Source organism: Kogia breviceps, chromosome 14 (genome assembly GCF_026419965.1).
Source record: "Kogia breviceps isolate mKogBre1 chromosome 14, mKogBre1 haplotype 1, whole genome shotgun sequence".
NCBI lineage: Eukaryota > Metazoa > Chordata > Mammalia > Artiodactyla > Physeteridae > Kogia > Kogia breviceps.
This window is the reverse complement of record NC_081323.1, coordinates 25408648-25430757: the sequence shown is the minus strand read 5'-3', so window position 1 is coordinate 25430757 and position 22110 is coordinate 25408648. Positions and strand designations below refer to the sequence as shown.

Below are 22110 nucleotides of genomic sequence, written 5' to 3'. Positions count from 1 at the left end.
CACTTCTTCCCAATCTAGTGAGTCAACATTATTCCAGTCCAAATCCCAGACATAAATATCCTAATCTTTATACATAAGAGCAGAGGGCCAAGACTCTCCTGATGAGGTTGGGCGGCATTCCCGGAATTGAAGGTCCTAAAGCTGTTGTAACAGGGAATGTGGGGCCAGCGTCAGGACAGACAGACATACCAGCGGGATGGAGAGCCACGAAACAGGTCTGGACCCCTGGACGCTGGCTCACCAGAGCTAGCAGTGCAGAGGGGGTGGGATATCAGGTGTCCGTCTCCCAGACACCAGCATAAACAGCTCGGTCACAAGAATCACAAACCTGAGTCTGAAAAGCAAAACAAAAAACTACTGGATGAAATTATAGGAAGGCATCAGAGGTGGGAGAGAGTTATTACACAGGACACAAAAGCACTTATCATGAAGGAAAAAATATACATTTGACTAGTTAAGAATTTCTTCAACAAGACACCAGAGTGTGAAGCCATAACAAACTAAGAGGAAACTGCAAACACACAGAACCAAAGAAATCATAAAATATGCAACATGAAACAAAGGACTCCTAACTGATCAATAAGAAACAAAAACCTGGTAGAAAACCCAGGAAGAAACCTAAGATAAGAAGCAGCCCCCAGGTGAGGAAATCCAAGTGGCCAATAAGCGTGTGGAAAGTGGTCAACCTCCCCCCCAACCAGGTAAACACCCGTGAAACCTCCACAAAGTGCCATCCACACCCCCAGATCAGCGAGAACGAAGGTGTCTGACACTGGGTACGGCAGGCCTCTGCAAGCACAGTGGGAGACGCTCTCTGAGAATGAAATCCCACTTCCCCAGCGCAGCAGCCGGGGCCTGGATGAGAGCACTTCAGAGCCCGTGTCGCAGACACACGACACAGGGCACCGGCCATAGCCCTGAGAACTCGCCCCACTGCCCGGCAGCAGTGCCATCACCAAGGGTAAAACATGCAAAGCGAAATGCCCACTGTTAAGAGCTCTGGGCTCTTGGAGGGCAAGGAGGTACAGCCTCAGAAGCAGGGTGGTGGGGTGTGTTTTTCTTTACGTTTCTTTAGATGAGGGACGTAGGACTGGGGTGGACACCAGTGGGAAAAGGGGCTTTTGGCAGCTGGTTCCAAGGAGAAGCACTCACCCCTAGTGCGGGCTCTATGCTGCTTGTGGAAACTAGTGAAGAGCTCAGTGTCCCTGGGGAGGGGCTGCCAACAACACGAGCCACCTGGGGGGATGGGCAGGTCCACAGCGACCCTCGGGCATCGCAGACCGAGGCCTCAGCACGTCCTGAGACCCCTGCACCTGCATGTCCAGTTGCTGGTACAAAGCCATGAAACAAAGTGCCAGGAGGACCCATGCAAACCCCACTCCATGAGACCCTGGGGGTGGGGGCTGCTGCTCACAGGGAGCTTTGGCTCCACCCAGAACATCATCGTCTTTGGAGAAGCCCACACAGGCAGCTGCGGAGTGACACGGGCCCATGCTTGGCCGGGACAGGGATCTGAGGAATCCAGGGGGGGCGGCGACAAACACGCTGCGTCATGACCTGTCTGGATGAGGCGTACAGGGGGGTGACATCAACAGCAGCAGCAGCGGGCCTCAGCTGGACAGGAAGAGTGTTCAATGAGCATCACCACAGCAGGTGAGACCCAAAGACTTGAGCACCCGGCTCAGCGAGCAGAGCCTCGCGGACCCTGGGTCTGTTCTCATCACAGACCAAGGCCACATGGAGAACCTCCAGATTCAGAAATGAGTTGGTTGGGAGGGCTCCCCGCAGCCCTTCCTACCCCCGCCTGTTCCCCAGTCTCATCACATCCTCCTCGCGCCTCGGGGCCCTGGATGCCCCCGTGACCCTCTGGGCCCACCCTCCCCATCCCCCCAGCTCAGACCTCCCACCGGCTCTGCCTGAGATGTGATGTGGGGTAACCAGGACCAGCCTGAGACTGCAGGAGAGGAGCCAATTCCCAGGATGGCCAACCAAGAGCAGAAGGAAGAGCTACAGAGCAGGGACACCACATCGCAAATCTCAAGAGCAGGCTCCCTGCACACTGCCACCAGGAGGAAGGACTCGGGGCCTCTCTCTGCCAGGGGCCCAAGAAGCCCACCCCCAAGCAGGGGCTGCGCGGTGCCAGCAGTGGTGCTGACGCCACATAGGCGCCCAGGGCATCTCCACCGCAAACAGACGTCCCCGCGTCCCTCCCGTCAGCTCCTCTGCCCACACAAGGCACAGTGTCCCACACTGGTTCCTGGGAACGTCCCCGGGACTGGCCAGCCTTTACACAGATGGGTGTGCAGAACTTGGAGCTCCTCGGGTACCACATGCCACAGCCTCCCAGCCTGTACTCTCCTCACCCAAGCCCCCAGACCCAGCCCCACACTGGAGGCAGCTCTTCAGCATCACCCCAGCGCATGTACATGCTCCGGGCCTGCCCCGGCCCTGGAATTCCACTGCACATCAACACAGACACGAGGACATGATGATGTCATCAAACATGAGAGAATGACTTCCTCTAGAGGTAGCTGGGGGAGGGGGGAAGGGAGGGAGGGGACAATGCCAGGTAAGGGGAGTGTGCCTCTCCCAGGGGCCACCTTCTGGTAAGCACAGACTTCGAGGAATGACAACCAGGGCATGCCGGCCTCACCGGGGGCAGGGCAGGTACGACTCTTACTGGGGCATCATATGGGGGCTCCGTGGAAAGGCTGGAGACAACACACAGTCTGCAAGCAGAGCTTCTGGGAATAAACACTTTCTAAACTTCTTCTCTTATAAATATGCATTAGAACATTTGATAACACAAGCAAAGTGCTCTGAAATTAATTTAAAATTAAACTGAGACTGAATTTCCTGCACTCCTAGCCAGAAATTCACCTAACACATCTGAATACCCAAATGTGGTTGAAGGTGGCACAGCAGCAGCCTTGGACACCCAGGCACCACGGCCACCTCAGTCCCGCGGCACCTTGAACTGGTCCTTCTCTTTGCGGATGGCCCTCATGGTGGTCACAGGGTCCATCTCACCCACATGCTGCTGCACAGTCTTCTCCCTGTGGAAGCCAAGCACCAGGCTGCAGGCTGCACCCCGTGCCCGTGGGCCCACCACCCCTCCCAGGGCACCAGGGAAGAAAAGAGCCTGCAGGAGGTGGGACGGTCAAAAATGAAGTGCGGGGCTTCCCTGGTGGCGCAGTGGTTGAGAGTCCGCCTGCCGATGCAGGGGACATGGGTTTGTGCCCTGGTCCGGGAGGATCGCAAATGCCGCAGAGCGGCTGGGCCTGTGAGCCATGGCCACTGAGCCTGTGCGTCCAGAGCCTGTGCTCCGCAACGGGAGAGGCCACAACAGTGAGAGGCCCGCATACTGCAAAAAAAAAAAAAAAAAAGTGCGACAGCCAACAGCCAACTCGGGTGTTTCTAACTGTGGGAAATATGCTGGCCGAGCCAGTCCTGCTGGTGACCCAGAAAGCGGGGACACCAACTCCACACTGGCATCCGGCACTGCCCAGCGCCTAGAGGCTCCCCAAGCACAAGTCTCGTCCACCTATGGATCCAGACTCCAGGGTCAGAAAGGACCCTACACCCTAGCCAGCGTGCCAAGAAAAGCGTCCCCCTTTAAGAAGTGTCTCATTCTTTGGCTACACTTTAAACAGAGATTTCAGGATAGCCTCCTCTCCCACCCGGGCTCTTCAGGAGTCGGGGTGGTGGAGGCGGAGATGCCTGAGGACAGCGTGGGACCCACTGCTCCCTCACCTCACTCTCATGAATGGGTTGTAGGTGAACTCCTCTGCAATGGTGGACGGCACTGTGGGCTCCCCGATGCTGTACTTCTCCTGAAAGAAAAGTGGGTCCCTTTAATGTGGAAACTTCTAAAGGTGACACTTCAAAAAGCCTCCTAATGGTCTTCCAAGGTCGTCCGACTGAGAAGATAAAGTGAGCAATGGGTCAGCACCAAGACAGGCCCTTCCCTGCCCGTGGAGAGGAGATGTGAATGCTCCAGCTGCCACCAACAACCCTCTCTCCTTCCCTTGCTGTCTTGGAGGTGCAGGGGCAAAAGGAGCTTTCTTTTCATTAATACAGAAGTCATAACTAGCAAAAATGCAGAAGACAGAAAAGAAGAAAACATAGCCCCACCCCCCCCCAAGACAGCATGTGGGTCGTGAGCACCTCACTGCCAGGAAGAACAGCGAGGCAACAGGTTCCTGGGGTCCCTCCCCTGCGGTGACAGCCCCCTAGAGGGCAGCTCTCATCACAGGGTGTTCAGGCAGCTCGTCACCTCCACTCAGGACCAGGACGGCCTTGCTTCTAATCAACATTGACCAGGGCAGGCGGAGAGAAGACGCATGCTGGGACATCTGGCCAACTGTTCACTCCTATAGAAATGCCTACAGGAAGGAGGTCAGAGTTAACAGCTGGGGGTCTCCACCCTGCCCGCAGCCCCTGCCCTGCTACTGCTGGGCTCACCCTGAGGGCCACAGGGCCAGTGAGTGGACAGCCATTGTCAGCACCCACACCCAGGCTTCCTGACCATCAGGGGCCCTCAGACCCAAAGGTCCCGATCCCACCCAAACTGTGAGCAGTAGCATCGAGAAGTAATCCTTTAACTGCTGGAGGTGGGTCAAGTTGGAGTCTGGTGGGAGGTCAAGATGAAGGCTTAGGGACTTCCCTGGTGGCACAGTGATTAAGAATCCGCCTGCCAATGCAGGGGACGTGGGTTTGAGCCCTGGTCTGGGAAGATCCCACATGCTGTGGAGCAACTAAGCTAATAATTATAAAAATAATTATTTTTATTAAAAAATAAAATCAATGACCTTGGGTTCCATACAAAGAATCTATAAAAAGAAGAGCAAAGCAAATCCAAAGTAAGTAGAAGGAAAGAGTTTTTTAAACTTTATCTTTTTAAGAACAGAAATCAGGGCTTCCCTGGTGGTGCAGTGGTTGAGAGTCTGCCTGCCGATGCAGGGGACACAGGTTCGTGCTCCGGTCTGGGAAGATCCCACATGCCGCGGAGCGGCTGGGCCCGTGAGCCATGGCCACTGAGCCTGCACATCCGGAGCCTGTGCTCCGCAACGGGAGAGGCCACAACAGTGAGAGGCCTGTGTACCGCCAAAAAAAAAAAAAAAAAAAAAAAGAACAGAAATCAGTGCAATGGAAAAACAAACAAGGAAAATTAAGGCAAAAGTTGTGCTTTTAGAAGATCAACAAAATTGATAAGAACAATGAAAAAAATTGGCAACATCAGAAATGAAAGAGGGGGCAGTCACTACAGATCCAACAAATATTGGCGGTGGGCGGCAGGGGGGTTGGTGGTTTAAATCATATTGATCTAAAAGTAAAAGCTAAAACTATAAAGGTTCCAAAAGAAAACATAGGAGGTTTTTTTGACCTTGGCAAAAGCAAAGATTTCTTAGATGGGAGATAAAAAGTATGAACCACAAAAGAAAATTAATATGCTGGACTTCATCAGAATTTAAAATGTTTGCTCTTCAAAAGACACTGTTGAGAAAACAAAAGTCAAGTCACAGAATAGGAGAAACTATTCACAATATACATATTGGAAAAAGTACTTGTACCTAGAATATACTTTAATTAAAAAAACATTATTCAATAATAAGAAGACAATCCACTTTTTTAAATAGGCAAAAAATCTGAACAAACACTTCACAAAATAAATGGCCAACAGGCACATGGAAAGATGTGCAACATTATTAGGCACTAGGGAAATGCAAATTAAAACCATAATGAGGGCTTCCCTGGTGGCACAGTGGTTGAGAATCTCCCTGCTAATGCAGGGGACACGGGTTCGTGCCCCAGTCTGGGAAGATCCCACATTCCACGGAGCAGCTGGGCCCATGAGCCACGGCCACTGAGCCTGTGCGTCCGGAGCCTGTGCGTCCAGAGCCTGTGCTCCGCAACAGGAGAGGCCACAACAGTGAGAGGCCCACGTACCACAAAACAACAACAACAACAAAAAAACCCCATACTGATATACTACTACACATCCATTAATAAAATGACTAAAATTAAAAAGACAGATAATACCAAGTGTTGGTGAGGATGTGCAACATCTGGAACTCTCATACTTCGCTGGTGGGAATGTAAAACAATACAGTCACTTAGAAAACAGCTTGGCAGTTTCTTTACAAGTTTCGACTTGGGACTTCCCTGGTGGTCCAGTGGTAAAGAATCCGTCCTAGGGGCTTCCCTGGTGGCGCAGTGGTTGAGAATCCGCCTGCCGATGCAGGGGACGCGGGTTCGTGCCCCGGTCCGGGAAGATCCCACATACTGCAGAGCAGCTGGGCCTGTGAGCTGTGGCCGCTGAGCCTGTGCATCCGGAGCCTGTGCTCCGCAACGGGAGAGGCCACAACAGTGAGAGGCCTGCGTACCACAAAAAAAAAAAAAAAAAAAAAAAAGAATCCGTCCTGCAATGCAGGGGACGTGGGTTTGATCCCTGGTCAGGGAACTAAGATCCCACATGCCACAGGGCAACTAAGTCCGGGCACCACAACTACTGAGCCCACGTGCCTCAATTAGAGAGCCCCACATGCTGTGAACTACAGAGCCCACGTGCTCTGAAGCCCATGCGATACAACTACAGAGAGAAAACCCGCGTGCCAAAACTAGAGAAGCCCGCGCACTGCAATGAAAGATCCCGCATGCTGCAATGAAAGATCCCACGTGCCACAAAGATCCTGCATGCCGCAACTAAAGACCCAATGCAGCCAAAAATAAAAAAATAAAATAAATTTTAAAAAAGACTGAACAAGTTTCGACTTAATACATACACCTAATACAACCCAGCCATTCCACTCCTAGATATTTACTCAAGAGTAATTAAAACATGTCACACAAAGACTTGTACACAAACGTTCATAGCAGCTTTATTCACAATGGCCATAACTAGAAACACAAATGTCTATCCACAGGAGAATGGATAAACAAAATGTGGTATATACAAAAAAAGGAATACTACCTGGCAGTGAAAACAAATGAACTGATACATGCAGCAACATGAATGAATCTCAAAAGCATTCTGCTGAGTAAAAAAAAAGATGAAAGAGTACATACTGTACAGTTCCATTTATATGAAATTCTAGAAAATGTGAACTAAGTTCTAGTGGCATACTGGAGCAGGGCAGAGAAAATGAGGCATGAGGAAGTTTTGGGGGATGATGGAAATGTTATGTATCTTAAATATAGAGGGAGTTGTTTAATTGGTATGTATGTCTGTCAAAATTCACTCAATTTTTCACTTTAAATGGATGCAATTTATTACATGTGAACTAAACCCCAACAAGCTTGATAATAAAAAGGGAAACTATGAAAACTATGCCAGTAAATTTGAAAAACTTGATGAAATGGAAAAATTCCTTGAAAGATACTAGTTGCTAACAAAACTGACTCAAGAAAATATAAAAATCTAACAGCCCCACACAAGTTAAAGACATTAATTCATAACAAAAAACTCTTTCCACGAAAAAGAATTCAATGTCCAGAAGGCTATGTCAGTGAATTCTAACAAACACTAAAGGAAGAAATAATAACAATCATAGAAAAACTCTTTCAGAAAATAGGAGGGGGCTTCCCTGGTGACGCAGTGGTTGAGAATCCACCTGCCGATGCAGGGGACACAGGTTCATGCCCCGGTCAGGGAAGATCCCACATGCCGCAGAGCAGCTGAGCCCGTGAGCCATGGCTGCTGAGCCTGTACGTCCGGAGCCTGTGCTCCGCAACGGGAGAAACCACAACAGTGAGAGGCCCGCGTACCACAAAAAAAAAAAAAAAAAAAAAAAAAAGAAAGAAAGAAATTAGAAGGAAGCACTTCCAACTCATTTTATGAGGCCAGCGTTACCCTGATATTAGACAAAGACATTACAAGAAAATAAAACTACAGACTAATATCCCTTATGAACAGAGACACAAAAATAGACACCATGACTATGGTTTATCCAGAAAGCAAGGTTGGTTTAACATTCGAAACCAAGTAATATACTTCACCAGATTAACAGAGTAAGAGAGAAAAAAAATGTATGATTACATAATAGATGAAGAAAAATCATTTGACAAAATTCAACACCCACTCATGACAAAAACTCTCAGAAAACCAGGAATATATGTGAACTTCAACAACTTGATAAAGAGGAATTACAAAAAACTCACAGCAAATATCATACTTAATGGTGAAAGACTGAATGGTTTCCCCCTAAGACTAGGAACAAGCCAAAGGTGTCCACTCTCACCATGTCTACTTAACACTGTCCTGAAGATCTTAGCCAGTGCAACAAGGCAAGAAAAATAATTAAAAGGCATATAGACTAGAAAGGAAGAAATAAAACTATCTTAATGTTGAAGGCATGATTGTGTGCTAAGGAACCTATGAAAAAGATGCTAGACTAAGTGAGTTAAGCAAGGTCACAAGGAAACAAGGTCAAAATACAAAAATCAATTGTATTTCTGAAGACTATCAATAATCATTTACAATAAAATCTAAAACCATGAAGTATTTAGGGATACATTTAACAATATGTGCAAGATCTTTAACACTGAAAATTACAAAATACTGCTGAGAAAAACTAAAGACCTTAATAAATGTAAGGCTATATCATATTTATGGAAAGACACCATATTGTTAGGATCTCAAGTCTCTCCAAATCTTTTGTTACAACACAATCAAAAGCCAAGCTGACTTTTTATAGAAATTAACAAGGTGATCCTAAAATTTATATGAAAATGTAAAGGACTTAGAAGAGCCAAAATGAATTTCAAAAAGGAATAAAGTTAGAGGATTTATACTACCTGATTCTTAGACTTAACCATAAGCTACAGTGATCAGGACAGTACTACTGATGCAAGAATAAGTCATGTAGATCAATGGAACAGAATAGAGTCCAGAAGTAGATTCATGCCCACATGGTCCATTTTATTCAGTAAAGATGCCAAGGTCATCAAATGAAGAAAGGAAAGTCTTTTCATATAATGGTGCTGAGCAACTAGATGTCAATATGCAAAAAAGTGAACTTCTACACTGACCTTACACCACAAACATTAACTTGAAGTGGATCACTGACCTAAACATAAATTTATATAAACATAAAAGCTAAGACTATACAGGAGAAGCTAAGACTATACTAGGAGAAAACAGAGGACAAAGTCTTTGTGATGTAGGGGTATGCAAAGATTTCTTAGGACACAAAAAGCATAAAAGAAAAAATTAATAAACTAAACTTGACCAAAAGTATAAACTTTTATTCTTTGAAAGACACTGTTAAGAAAATGGGAAGGCAAGCCACAAACTGGGATAAAATATTTGAGATATATGTCTGACAAAGACTTGTTTCCAGAATGTATAAGGAATTCTTACAACTCAGTTTTTAAAGTGGAAAAAAGACTTGAACATATACTTCACAAAAGACATGTAAAGGACCAATAGGTACATGAAAGGACACTCAGTATCATTAGCCATCAGAGAATGGAAACTTAAAAACTACAAGCTACCACAACACACCTATTAGAATGGCTAAAATTTAAAAGATCAGCAATACCAAGTGTTGGGTGAGCATGTGGATCTCCCGGAACTCACGCATTGCTAGTGAGGATGCCAAATGGTACAACTAATTGGAAAACAGTTTGGTAGTTTCTTAAAAGTTAAACATACACTTACCACACAACCCAGCAATTACACTCTTAGGTATGTTCCCACAAGCAATGAAAACATGTGTCCACACAAAGACCTGCACACAAACGTTCACAGTAGTTTTATTTAAAATAGCAAAAAACTGGGAACTACCCAAGAGTCCATCCAGATGAGTGGATAAACAAATTATAGTATGTCCATATGAGATACTACTCAGAAATTAAAAAAAAAAAAAATCTCAAAAACATGTTGAGCAAAAAGAGCCAGATACAACAGAGTAATGTTGTATGATTCTGTTTATATGAAAATCTAGAAAAGAATAATTTATAGTGACAGCAGATCAGTAGTTGGGGACTGAATGGGGAGGGCCAAGGAACCTTCTACGATAGTGGAAATGTTCTCTATCTCGATTGTGGTGGGGCTGACACAGGAGCATACACTGTCAAAATTCAAACTGTAGGGCTTCCCTGGTGGCGCAGTGGTTGAGAATCCGCCTGCCGATGTAGGAGACACGGGTTCGTGCCCTGGTCCGGGAAGATCCCACATGCCGCGGAGCAACTAAGCCCGTGAGCCATGGCCGCTAGGCCTGCGCGTCCGGAGCCTGTGCTCCGCAACGGGAGAGGCCACAACAGTGAGAGGCCCGCATACCGCAAAAAAAAAAAAAAAAAAAAAAAAAAAATATTCAAACTGTATAATGCTCACTTAAAACAGGTATGTTTTATTGTATGTAAATTATCCTCAAGCAGATAACCATGAAAAGAATAAGCTCAATATGTTTGGACTGCTATGGAAAGAGCACTAAGACCCATTATTAAGTGACAAGGAAGCCACAAAACAACACACAGGATGAGTTTTTTATATTAAGAAAAGTATTCTTATGTGCACACTGTAAAAAAAAAAAAAAGGAGTAACATTTATCAACCTATTATGGTAGTGTCTGAATTTTTATAAGTATTATTTTGCAAGCCCACCTCGCAAAATTGATAAAGATGGTTGACAAAAACAGGTGACTTATGAAAAAAAAAAACAACTATGAGACCATTCCTCACTGAACTCAGCAGAAGGGAGCCCAGCACCTGAGGACTCCCAGGTGTGTGCGTTTCTTACCAACACCATTTCTCAGTGACTGAAGAGGGAACACAGACACCTGAGTCCAGGAGAACGTCCTCAGCCCAGCTGCCTGCAGCAGCGTTTCCAAAGCCCCCACAGAAGATGCCTCCAGGACAACACGCCAACCCCTGGTCCAAGCCACAGGGCATGTTGGGGGCCGTGTCTGAAATAAATGCCTTTCAGACAAGCGGCCTACAGGGTGAATCCACTGCCCACAGACAACAGGGAGGGGCTGGGACCTGCTGCTTTGGCCTCACCTGGGCACTTGCTGAAAATGCAGAATCCCAGGCCCAGCCTGGACCCACAGAGTCAGAAAGGATCTTAAGCAGACAACCAGGGCTTCTTGCTCCAAGCTGGGCTGTCTAAACCCCACCTCGCCCACTGCCTGGAGGAGCACTTTCTGCCCACTCTGAAGCGGGCACCGTGAACTCCATGCTCCTGGGAAAGTGGCATCACGGTGCCTGACCCCAGGACGTGCCCGAGTGCATCACACTCACCTTGGCCCAGGCCAGTTTCTCCTGGATGGCGGCATTGCTGGGCTCCACGTGGCAAGCAAACTTGAGGTTGTTGATGGTGTATTCGTGGCCACAGTACACTCTCTGGGGAAAAAGCCAAGCCCGCCAGCTCTGAGGAGTCTCGTTAACCCGCCCTCTAGCCCCTCAGAGACAGGTGTGAGGGACCTGGCTGGTGCTGGGGGCAGCACCCACGAGACATTCCTCAGGATGACATGTCTTGCGAGTATGTTAAATGACAATGAAAAGCATGCTTAAAGAAAAAACACACTTCCAGAAGCAATGCCTCTACCCTCCTGCTCCTCCCAAAATGCAGGGGAGACCCCAATGGGGGAAGCCAGCAGGGTCTTCCCATCACCGGGCAAACGAGCAAGTGGCAGGTGGGGCACCGCCTACCGTGTCTGGAGGGAGCCGGCCCAGGACCTCGAACAGGGCTTTGTACATCTCATCCGCTGTCCCCTCGTAGAACTTCCCGCAGCCAGCCACAAACAATGTGTCGCCTGCAAGACAGGACAGTGTGGAGCTGGAGGGGCTGTCAGCAGTGCACACCCCCTCGAGGGCCGGGGCTCCACTCTGACCCCTGTGCTGACCGGGTCACAGCCCCAGACCTGACCTCCACCCCGACAGGACCCAGGGACGACGACCCACGAGTACTGGTTTCCACCTTTCCCAAACCTTTTCCCTCAAGTTGCACTAACTGGCACTGCCAGGCCCCAAACAGCTGTTCAGACCCAAACCTTAGGGTCACCCTGGCTGCTCCCTTCACCGCCCAGTCCTATCAGCCATAGCTCTGAGAACCCCCAAAATCCAGCCCTTTCCCCCACCCATCCAGCAGCCCCCTCCCAGGCCAGACCTTCCTGTGACTTCCCTTACTCCCGACAGCCAGCACCATTTTGTAAGACCCCCATGATCTTGCCTGGACCCTCCAGGAGCCCCTCACGCGGGACCACAGCCCCCATGGGCCCTTGAGACACGGACCCACCACCTCCCAGACTTGCCCCCTTCCTGCCACAGCGCTCTCCCCCAAACTAACACCCACCAGGTCTCCAAGTGCTGCTTCCCTCCCCTAAGGCTCTTCCCTGAGAACGGGCTTCATGCCCAGCAGACACCCACAGCACATTTGTTCTCCAGGCCCCTGGGTGGGGGAGGGCCTGGGACTCCACAATAGGGAGCAACAATCCCCCTCCACCAGCATTTGCCAGGCCTCTTCCCAGGGAGCTTCAGGCCGGGGCAGGCAGGAGCCAATGCCCACCCAGTGGCCATGGTGCAGCACTGTCCCCTCAGAACAAGACCACAGATGAGAGAGTTGGGTAGCCCGTGAGCAAAGCCTCAACACGCAGGACCGTGGCTATGCCCTAAAGGACCTCTCAACCTCGTGTCTGGGCACCAGTGAGAGGCCAAGGAGAGCCCAGAGGAGGACAGGCCGTGAGCAGGCACAGTAGGCTGGGGGGATCTGGTCCTCCCTGCAGGGACCAGCAGTACCTGCTGTTTACACACTGGAATTTCATGGGCCTCCTGCCACAGGGGCTGGGGAGCCAGCCTGGGCCTCCTCCGTGGGGCCATGTCCTCAACCAGCAGGACACTGAGAGATCGGGGGCCCCCAGGTCTCTCCCTGGCAGTGGAACCACCATTCACCTGCACCCCCAGCCTCTCCCTGACTGCTCTCCACCTTCACCACCAGCTGCTAAGAGTGCCTGGAGGCGTCCCTCCCCTACGCAGGCTGCCCCACCCCCAGGCTCTACAGAGACAGCCTTGCCTCTCCTCCCTGCACACTGGGCCATGGTTCTAGCATCGACTTCAGCCTCCATTTCCCCACCACTGCCACCTGAGCTGCTCCTGGCGCTCGCTGACATGAATTCCCCAATCTGAGGTCCCAGATCCTGACCTCTCAAACACAGACAACCCACTAGTACCGTCACAGCACCCTGCTCCAGGCCTGCCCCCCCAGACAGCCATCCCATCTTCCTCCCCTGCTCTGTGGGTGCCCAGTCTTGCCCACCACGTCCCAGGGCCACATGCACACCCTTCTCTGGGCTGTCACCTCCTCTGCTTGCATCTTTTTCCCTTTGTTCAGCTCACCCCAGAGGAGAAGTGAGCAGGGCCATGGGTCACTCACATCCGAGCTTGGGGCCTGGAGCTGCCAGTCACCTCACCTCTGGACGCTGCAGGTTCCTCAGCCATGCACACAGAGGCCAGCCGGGGCCCTGCTGGACTGCCCTGCTCCCCTGGTCCTCACTGCTGATGCCCCAGACAGGTCAGCTTCACCACTGAGGACCCTGTGTGACTCTCACCTATTTATTATAAAAGCTACCAATTAGACAACGCGCTCCCCTGCCGGCCGCTGTCATGCAGACTAGAGAACAGCACATGCAGGACACGGTCCAGGGCCTGCCTGGTGGTAACCAGCCCTCCACACCTTCCACAGCCGGCACTCGGCTTCTAACATGAGCGCGGTCCAAGGGGACCACCGCCACGGGCCCGCACAACCCCAGGCCCTGCCGGGGGGCAGACAAACACCCAGGGGCCGGGCAACATGACAGAGACAGAAGCGCAGCTGTAAGAGTTCACCGGGCCCAGCGCTGGTTCCACACCCCTCACCTCACACCCACAACCACCCAGTGGGGGAGACCCCACACCCACTATTGATGCAGGGGAAACTGTGCTTAAGAGAGGGGGGTCACACCTTGCGCAAGCAGCCGACCCACCTGCTCCAAAGCGCTGTCTGCCAAGGCCCATCGGGAGGCCAGGGGCTCCCACAACATACCCAGGGGCTGATGGCCCACACTCAGCAGTCGGCTCAGAGCCCACACATCCCTGCTACTGCAGCAAAGACCCTGAAAATGACTGTATTTTTTAAAATAAACATAATAGATTTGGAGATAATTTTGGATTTACAGACAAGCTGCAGGGACAGTCCATAGGCCCTGTGACCCCTCATTTGGCTTGTGTGTCCCTTCATGCTAGCATCCCCACCCCTGACCTCATGTGGCTTTCCCATCGACACCCTTTCCCCACCCCAGGAGCCCACACTGCTTCAGCTGTTGTATTTTTAAACAAACTTTCACTGCGGTTATAATATCATGATTGTTACATAACTGGGGAAGACTCAGACTGAAAACTGCTTATACTCGCTAAACAAGCTAAGGGGGCAGAGGGGCCTGCTCTGTGCCCATCCACGGCCACTGGCTCACACTGCCCTGAACACCCACTGTCACACGGCCACTCCGCTTCACAGGTTCCCCAACCACCATCAAGATTCTTCCATTTCCTCTCAAAAGGAGAAACACCTCCAATTGCTGGAAAGGCCTGCTCGCCCAAACCGAGAGCCACTCGCATAGCCCGATGCTGGTGGGGCTTCACCTCCACCTTCCAAGCTCTTTGGGCCACCGTGTGCGACACCCTGACCTGGGGCTGGCTTTTGCCAGACCCACTCAGCTCACGGCCCGTGGAGGGATGGGGCAGCCCCCAGCACCAATCAGGCCCCACACAAGGCGGGTTTGACTGGCTCCACGTGGGGTTGCCCTTGGCCCCCCACTTGCCCACCTGTCTGCTGCTGGAGGTAGTGGAGGCTGGGACTGCACCCCCACCAGGCAGAGTCTCTCAAGGAAAGGCTTGTCCCCACGCACCTGACAGCGATGACCAGGATCAGAGGGGCGAATTCAGGCCAGCCCTGCCAGGAGGTAGCACCCACACCATGTTCCCACCACAGCTGCCTGTACCCTGGATGTGTCTGACGCTGAGTTCCAGGCTCTACCCTGAGGGCTGTGGTCCTCCTCACAGAGCCCAGCACAGTCTGCCTGGCAGGAGATGCTCTGCTGATCTGCCCAAAGGTGTGCAAAGCCATCCCTACGCCAAGAGGGTCTTTGCAAAGAACGCCAGACCCCCCAGCTCAAACACCTGAATACTCACCTGTGAACACCACGGGGGGCTCGGGACTGTTGGGTTTGCTCACAAAGTAGCAGATGTGTCCGGAAGTGTGACATGGCGTTGACAGGCACTTGACGTTGAGAGACCCCACCTTAAACAGAGCACACACTAGCCTGTGCTCCCTGCGTGTGGGGAGCCTGTCCTAAGGCTCACAGATTCTCCCAGACCCCACGCCCACCCCACAGCAGGAGCTGCCATTAAGGGCAAGTGGGCTTCCACAGCCACTACTCCATTGAGTAAGTCATGGGTCTTGCTGGTGACCACAGGACCCAGTCCTTGAGGGTACCCCAGATGCAGGGACCCCCTGGAAGCTGGTATTTGCTGGTATGCAAACCAAAGGGCTGATTTTGTTTTCTCCTCAAAACCAGGCCAAATCTGAACCAGGCGTCTTGCCAGAAAAGACTGTTTTCCTTCTTAGATGCTTGGCCTTTTGTTTTGTTTCCCTTCTCTGCCTCCAGCCCCACCCCACTCTTTACTTCAAAAACGTTCAAACGTACCAAAAACTAAAATGACAATGAATCCATGTGCCCTTTACCTGGGTCACTAAATGCTAACAGGTCCCACCTGTGCGGTACCGCTCTGTTCACACACATACATCCTGACACACTGCCCCTAGACACTCCAGCTACATCTCCTGAGAAAAGGACATCCTCCCAAATAACCTTACTATCATCAACACCCAAGAAATTTAACACTGATGTCAAATATGATCCCATGCAGAGTCCGTATTTCAATGTCCCCAGTTGTCTCAAAACCATGCATACAGCTTCTCCCCTCAGTCGGTCACCATCTGCATGCTGATTTGCTTGCAATGCTCTTGACAGAAGGGACTATCCAGGCCCAGGCAGCCTCAAGAGCCCATCCACCCATACACAGGCCAGGCCGTCTCCACAGCTAAGCCCTTGAGTGCCCCTCTGGGTTACTGGGGTAAGTGAGGGGACAGCCAGCAGGAGGTGGCTCTAGGGCCTGGAGCCCAGCAGGGCCACAACCGAGCCCCTTCCATTCACTCCTCACCTGCAGTGTGGACAGGTGTGTGACCTTGTGAGTCAGGGCTCCGATCCGGTCATCACCCCCATACACCTTCAACCCAGGCTCCAACTTGACCAGCTTCTCGTTCCCACCAGCGTGGTCCCTAGAAGTCGAAAGGGGAGCTGGGGCTACTGCTGATACGAAGAGGGTTTGCCTGCTTTTACACCCTGACCAAATGGAATTTTTATTTTTCCCAGTTATGTTTCTCAGAAGAGAAAGGCATCTTCCAACCCAGGATCCTCGCTTCTTGTCTGTCATTTGGCTCCACTGAAAAAGAATGTCCTCAGACACCCCATTCCCGAGCGGCACTTCTGTACCCCTGCCGTGTTGCTGCAGAAGCTTCTGGAGCAGATGAACCAAATCACAAACACCTGGATAATCCCTATGCCCGTGGTTCCCAGACTTTGGGCGCATCAGAGTCACCTGAGGATCTGTAAACAGCGCCAAGGCCTGACTCCCACCCACACATCCTGATGCAGTGGGCCTGGGGAAGCCCGCAGCCTAGGAGTTTTAAAGGCCCTCAGGTGATTCTGATTCACAGACCAGATGGGATCCACTGCCCCGACCAGATCACAGAGCTGTCTTCTAAAACAATGCCCAGCTGCCAGAGGGGGATCTGTCCACCCAGGGACAGGCCAGCTTGGAATGACCTCCCCACATGACTCGAATGTGCAGCCAGCATTGAGGCACCTCCTGGACACTCATCCAGGAGTTGCCCACGCTTCCCAGGTCAAGAGAAGAGCTCCACGCCTCGGCCTTGTGGGGCAAGAAATACACTAGTGCAAGCCCTGCCAGGGTCTCGGGGCAGGGCTGGGAGTGTCCTGAGCCCAGAAGATTAGCCTTTCCAGGATGAGTCGAGGGCTTTCCAATAACCAGGGAACACCTGCTCCTCACTACACATTCACCTACGGGCCCAGAAACAGCAGGGCTCATAGATAAGCGGGGGCAGCCCTCTGCTCCCTGCCCTGCAGGGGGCTGATACACATAGGCTGCCACCAAGCACTCAGCACACTCATCACTGACACCCCGAAAATGCCACCTATAAGTGGGAGGGTGGCACAGGCCACACCCTGGAGCTCAGTTTGGGGCCTGGTTTAGTTTTATAAGGCATCACAATGTGGGAAAAGCCGTGGGAGAGAAACTCGCACTGTGAAAAGCTGGGGAGGTGGAGTCCCCAAGCAGCCCCCCAACACAGCCCCACAGAGGCCAGAGGAGTAAGGGCACCTCGGCACCACACTGGGCAGAGTTCCTGAGAGAAGGAGTGGCTGTGCTAAGTAGCCACTGCTGATCCTTGGGCCTAAATCAGTCAGGAAGTAACACCTAATACCCCAGAGGCTAAACAAGCCCAAAGATTCTCAGCGACTTAGTTACATCAACCAACAAGTTTCCAACACTTAGCAGACTTTGGCCAACCACATCCACGTGACACTCCCACACAGAAGATGAAAGGTGTCCTTTTACCCGAAGACATGCCCCAAGCTCCGTGAGATGCCACAGGAACAGGTTCAAAGATACTAGCTGCCCTCGGGCAGTTATTTGAAAAAGAAAATTCAGAGCCAAATAAACATTTCTTCCTAGCTTTGAAGAGCCTCAAAAGTTTCGAAAACCCACAAGGGCCTTGGGCAGGCAACTCTAGTCCTAAGACCCAAATATAAGAACTTTTTCCATCCTTTAGCCTTCAAATATCAAAAAAAACACAACCTCTCCAAATATGACTGTTTGATTTTCAAAGACACTAATGTCTAGACTAGTTCATTCCCCAACATTGAGGCCAATTTCCCACCACACAAGCACAAGAGCTTTCAAAGATGTTGCCAAAGGTCCACCCATGGCCACAGGATATATAGCATAAGCCTCTCCCCTTGGAGCCCCCAAGTCACCAGACCCCATCACCAGGCCTGAGGGACACAGGGTAGCAGCACAGAGGCTAGTGCCCCGAGGCCCCATCAGAACCTGACTGGGGCTGACCCTTAGCTCACAGCTGTGGAGGGGAGAAGGGCTTCCAGGGCTCTGAGCCTCTAGGCTCCCACCTGTGGGGGGACTCCTGGGAGCCTGCGAGCGCCCCACCCCCCTCCACATGGTGGACGCTCCCCCTTGGGGCATGGGCGGCACAGCTGTAAGGCCCAAGCAACTCTGCTGGCACAGAAGTTCAGCTGGAGCACTTACCAGTGGTGGTGGGTGGTGAGCACTGTAGTCAGCTTCACACCATGCTTCCTCACCATTTCCAGAACCTGCAACCAAACATGAGGCAGGACATAGGCCACAGTCACATCCTGGCACTGGCTCATCAGTCTGCAGGGTGATGCCCAGTGGAGCCTGCCGATTTGCCCCAGCTCCAGGAAAGCAGGGTGACAAGGAAGCTTTTTCTCCCTTGATCTGTTCAGCAGTTCAGTCCCACCCACAACCTCTCATAGCCCCTCCAGCAGAGACTGCCACTCCTAGAGGCAGCACTAAGGGGCAGAAAGCCCTGAGGAGGAGGAGAAAGTGCTGAGAAGGGCTCCTACTCCTCTTGCCCAGGGACTCTACAGACAGGAGCCCTTTTCTCTCCACTCCAAAGCCTTTGGTCGCTTCCACCCCTCTCAGTGGCCCTTTGCCCCTGTAACAGAGTGGCTGGACACTAGTTTAATTGTTTTTCAAAAACCAAATGGATTGGGGGCTTCCCTGGTGGCGCAGTGGTTAAGAACCCGCCTGCCAGTGCAGGGAACACGGGTTCGAGCCCTGGTCTGGGAGGATCCCACATGCCACATCCCACATGCCGCGGAGCAACTAAGCCTGTGAGCCACAACTACTGAGCCCGTGCTCCGCAACAAGAGAAGCCACCACAATGAAAAGCCCGAGCACTGCAACAAAGAGTAGCCCCCGCCGCAACTAGAGAGAAAAAAAAAAAAAAAAAAAAAAAGCACGTACGAAGACCGACCCAATGCAGCCAAAAATAAATAGATAAATAAATTTTTTAAAAAACCCATTAATTTCTGTTCAGCTTTGGCCAAGTTACAAGGGCACTGTAGATATCAAACTCATCAGGAGATGAAGAACTGGTGCTGGGGCCTCGCCTCCCACCTTCTGGGGCTGCACCGGGTCCACAATGGCAGCCTCCTTGGTATCATCATCGATGATCAGGTACATGTAATTGTCAGTCAGAGCAGGCAGTAACTCAACCTTCATTGTGCCCTGCTCCACGGTCAAGCTCTTCCTTAAATCCGTGTGATGGAGAAAGATTCCCAGCAGGGCTGGACCTTAAGACAAAATGCGGTTCCAGTCAGCGTCCATACGAGGCCACGCTGGGCCGAGACTTCAAAACAAGCCCTTGGCCCAGCAGTCCAGGCATCCGGGGAAGTGACATCCCAGGGATGCAACATGGTGAGCCTCGAAATATGAGGTTTTCTAAGTTCTTTGATAAAGAAGAGGATAGCCTCATTTGACCACATCCGTAAGGAAAACAGAGAACACGATTCATGTTCATAATTGTGGAAATCAGCTCTTTCAGACTTAGGATCCCTATTTTCTTTTTCAAAGGTTCTAAAAGGACACAAATGCCAGCCTGTGCCTGTGATTCAAACCTTTGTCAGATGTGACCACTGCCAGTTCTGGGGTTGTTCACACCTGATTCAGAGAAAGACCATGAAGAATGAAAGCGCCAGGCCAGGCTCTCTTCCCTCGGCACATGGCTGCCTCTGCAAGCTAACAGAGCCTGAGTCCTGTGCAGTTACTCACAGCCCTTTCTCAGGTCTTGAGCCAGAAAAGAAAACAATATCCACTTTCGAATGGCAGGAACTCGAAATTTGGATAATGCACAAAAGCCACCCGGGGCCTGAGAAATGGGACAGCTGGTCACAACTGTTCTAGATTCGAGTGTGCATGATACAGAATCACCATCCAACTGAGCCAAAGAAGGTTGCCAGGGTGGGCTGGGAGTGACCAAGGGGCAAAAGCATCCTCTGCCCAGGAGACAGGTGCAAAAATGTTTTCAACAATGAAACTCCTATTCAATCTAAAAATTCCCAAAGGCCCCCAACAATACTTTAAATGTTAGCGTGAAAGGAATTAAAACTGCAAAAGGTGACAGAAGACAGCCATGAAATTCTGGAGTAGGTAGGTGCCAGGATGGGACCTCTCCAAAAAATGGATCCAGAGAGCAGGCAGCATAGACCGACAGACTGATAGACCATGTCCACAGGGGCCGTCTGATGCAGAATTCAAGCTCATCTGCCGTGGCCAGGGAACTGCCCGAATTGCAGCGTTAAGGATCACACAGAGATAGCTAAGTCCTCCTTTTGACAACCAGCTAGGCTTTTTCCAGGCCCTTCTCCTCATGCTCAGAGAAACAAACATTTTCATATGATCAGGTTTCTGTGCTATGCCACATCCTCTCAGCCCCAATATGTGCCACCCGAGCTCCAGGAGGACTACAGAGCAGAATCAAGGCCAAGCCTTGAGACACTTTTTGTTGGGCTTCTCTTGAACCGGATCCCTCCTTCTGCATGGCATCAAAGGGCAGGCGCCCCCTCTGAACGGGGCAGCCACACTCTTGCTGATTCCCTACAGTCCCACTTCCACCACCCGCCTGACTCCTGACGCAGAAACTCTTAGCTCTGATGCTCTGACGAGTTCCCTAAATGGAAAAAACCCAGCTCTTTCCTTAATAATGGTGACACACTGCGCACTCCAGAACCTTGACTGCTCTCAGTAAGATCTGGAAGTGGCCAAGGATGGCTTCCTTCTGCTTCATCTCCCTACCTAGGGCTCTGCGGTCATTTAGCTAACTGCTAGCCAGCTCCAAAGACTCAGCTTAACCCACTGTCTCTATTGCTACATCAGCCAGATAAGATATCAGGAAATAAAGGCGATTTCAAAATCAAAGTCAAAATATTCCAACAAAGCAAGAGGTAACACAGTGAAAATGGAATCTGACAGCCAGAAGAGCAGGCCCTTGGAGGTCAGGGCGTCTATCACCTCTCGTTTTTGAGGCGGGGATAGAAGACTCAAAGACGGCAAGGGTCCCACAGCTCACAGAACCCAGTTCTGCCCCAGGCTTTTCTTGCCGGCCACAGCTCACATGAAAAGCTGTGATTCACTTCGTGGAGAATATACACAGAATTCTATGCGGCTTCAGGCACAGTTCCATCATCCCAGGGCGTTAGAAATAATGGGGTTTGTATGGGGCGCCGCAGTCAAGGAGGATGGGGGCGCTCGCTGGCTGCCGGGAAGACCCTGGGGAAGCAGGGGTCCTAAGACAGGGCTCCCGAGCGTCCCTGGAACACCCATTTCCTTACATAGCACAAATCCTTCAGCAAACCCCAGCTGACAAGTTACCCCACTCTGTCTTCAGCCCTCTCAAAGTCTGACTCAACTACTGTGTGGCCTTTTCTCGACCCCAATCGGCTTGCCTGCCGACGTCAGTTAGGGGTTAAAATCCTGTGTCAATAAAAAACAGCGTCAGCCGCGGCGGCCCCAGCGTCTCCCCGCCGCCCCCCCGGTGCGGGCCCCGCGCTAGAACACCTCACGGATTGCGGCCGGCCTAACCGCCGTTAGCCCGGCTACGACGCCGGCCAGGACCCGCCGGCCGGGCGGCTCGCCTCGCCTCGCTCCCGCCGGCCGGTCACCGTGGCCCCGGCCCCTGTCAGGCCAGTGCCTTGGCACCCCGGCCTGTCCGACCCCGCGGCGGCCCCGGCCCACCTACCCAGGCCGCGACGGGCGCAAGAAGCTCTCAGCACAGCTAGGGTCCGACAGCCGAGCAGCCCGCGGCCCAGTACCATGACCGAGGCGGAGGGCGGGCTGCTGTACGAGGGGCGGGCGGGCTCTTCACGCCGGCGACGGCACACCGCGGCCAATAAGCGCCCGCCTCCCCGCCCAAGGCCAATCGGCGCTCGCGTCCTAACCCGTGCCCCCAGCTCGTCC

At 51.5% G+C, this 22110-nt stretch overlaps 1 protein-coding gene across 5 annotated transcripts; it reads right to left on the bottom strand.

Annotated features, from left to right (window-relative positions):
- Nucleotides 1–3: 3 nt before the first annotated feature.
- Nucleotides 4–22035, bottom strand: HAGH (hydroxyacylglutathione hydrolase). Of its 5 annotated transcripts, none has more exons than XM_059039097.2 (9): nt 21893–22035; nt 19273–19448; nt 18379–18443; nt 16198–16315; nt 15166–15274; nt 11653–11756; nt 11242–11343; nt 3754–3833; nt 53–3056 (listed from the first exon to the last, which is right to left on the bottom strand). In XM_059039097.2, the coding sequence occupies exons 1-9, from the start codon at nt 21966–21968 to the stop codon at nt 2957–2959; spliced, it is 930 nt and encodes a 309-aa protein (XP_058895080.1). In that variant the 5' UTR covers nt 21969–22035; the 3' UTR covers nt 53–2956. The 5 variants fall into 5 exon arrangements, 4 of the variants coding, with proteins under 4 accessions (XP_058895084.1, XP_058895080.1, XP_066867893.1 ...); XM_067011792.1 differs by lacking the exons at nt 53–3056; nt 3754–3833 and adding exons at nt 5466–6378; nt 10742–10907 and having other exon boundaries at nt 21893–22015; XM_059039101.2 differs by lacking the exon at nt 15166–15274 and having other exon boundaries at nt 4–3056; nt 21893–22009.
- Nucleotides 22036–22110: the final 75 nt, after the last annotated feature.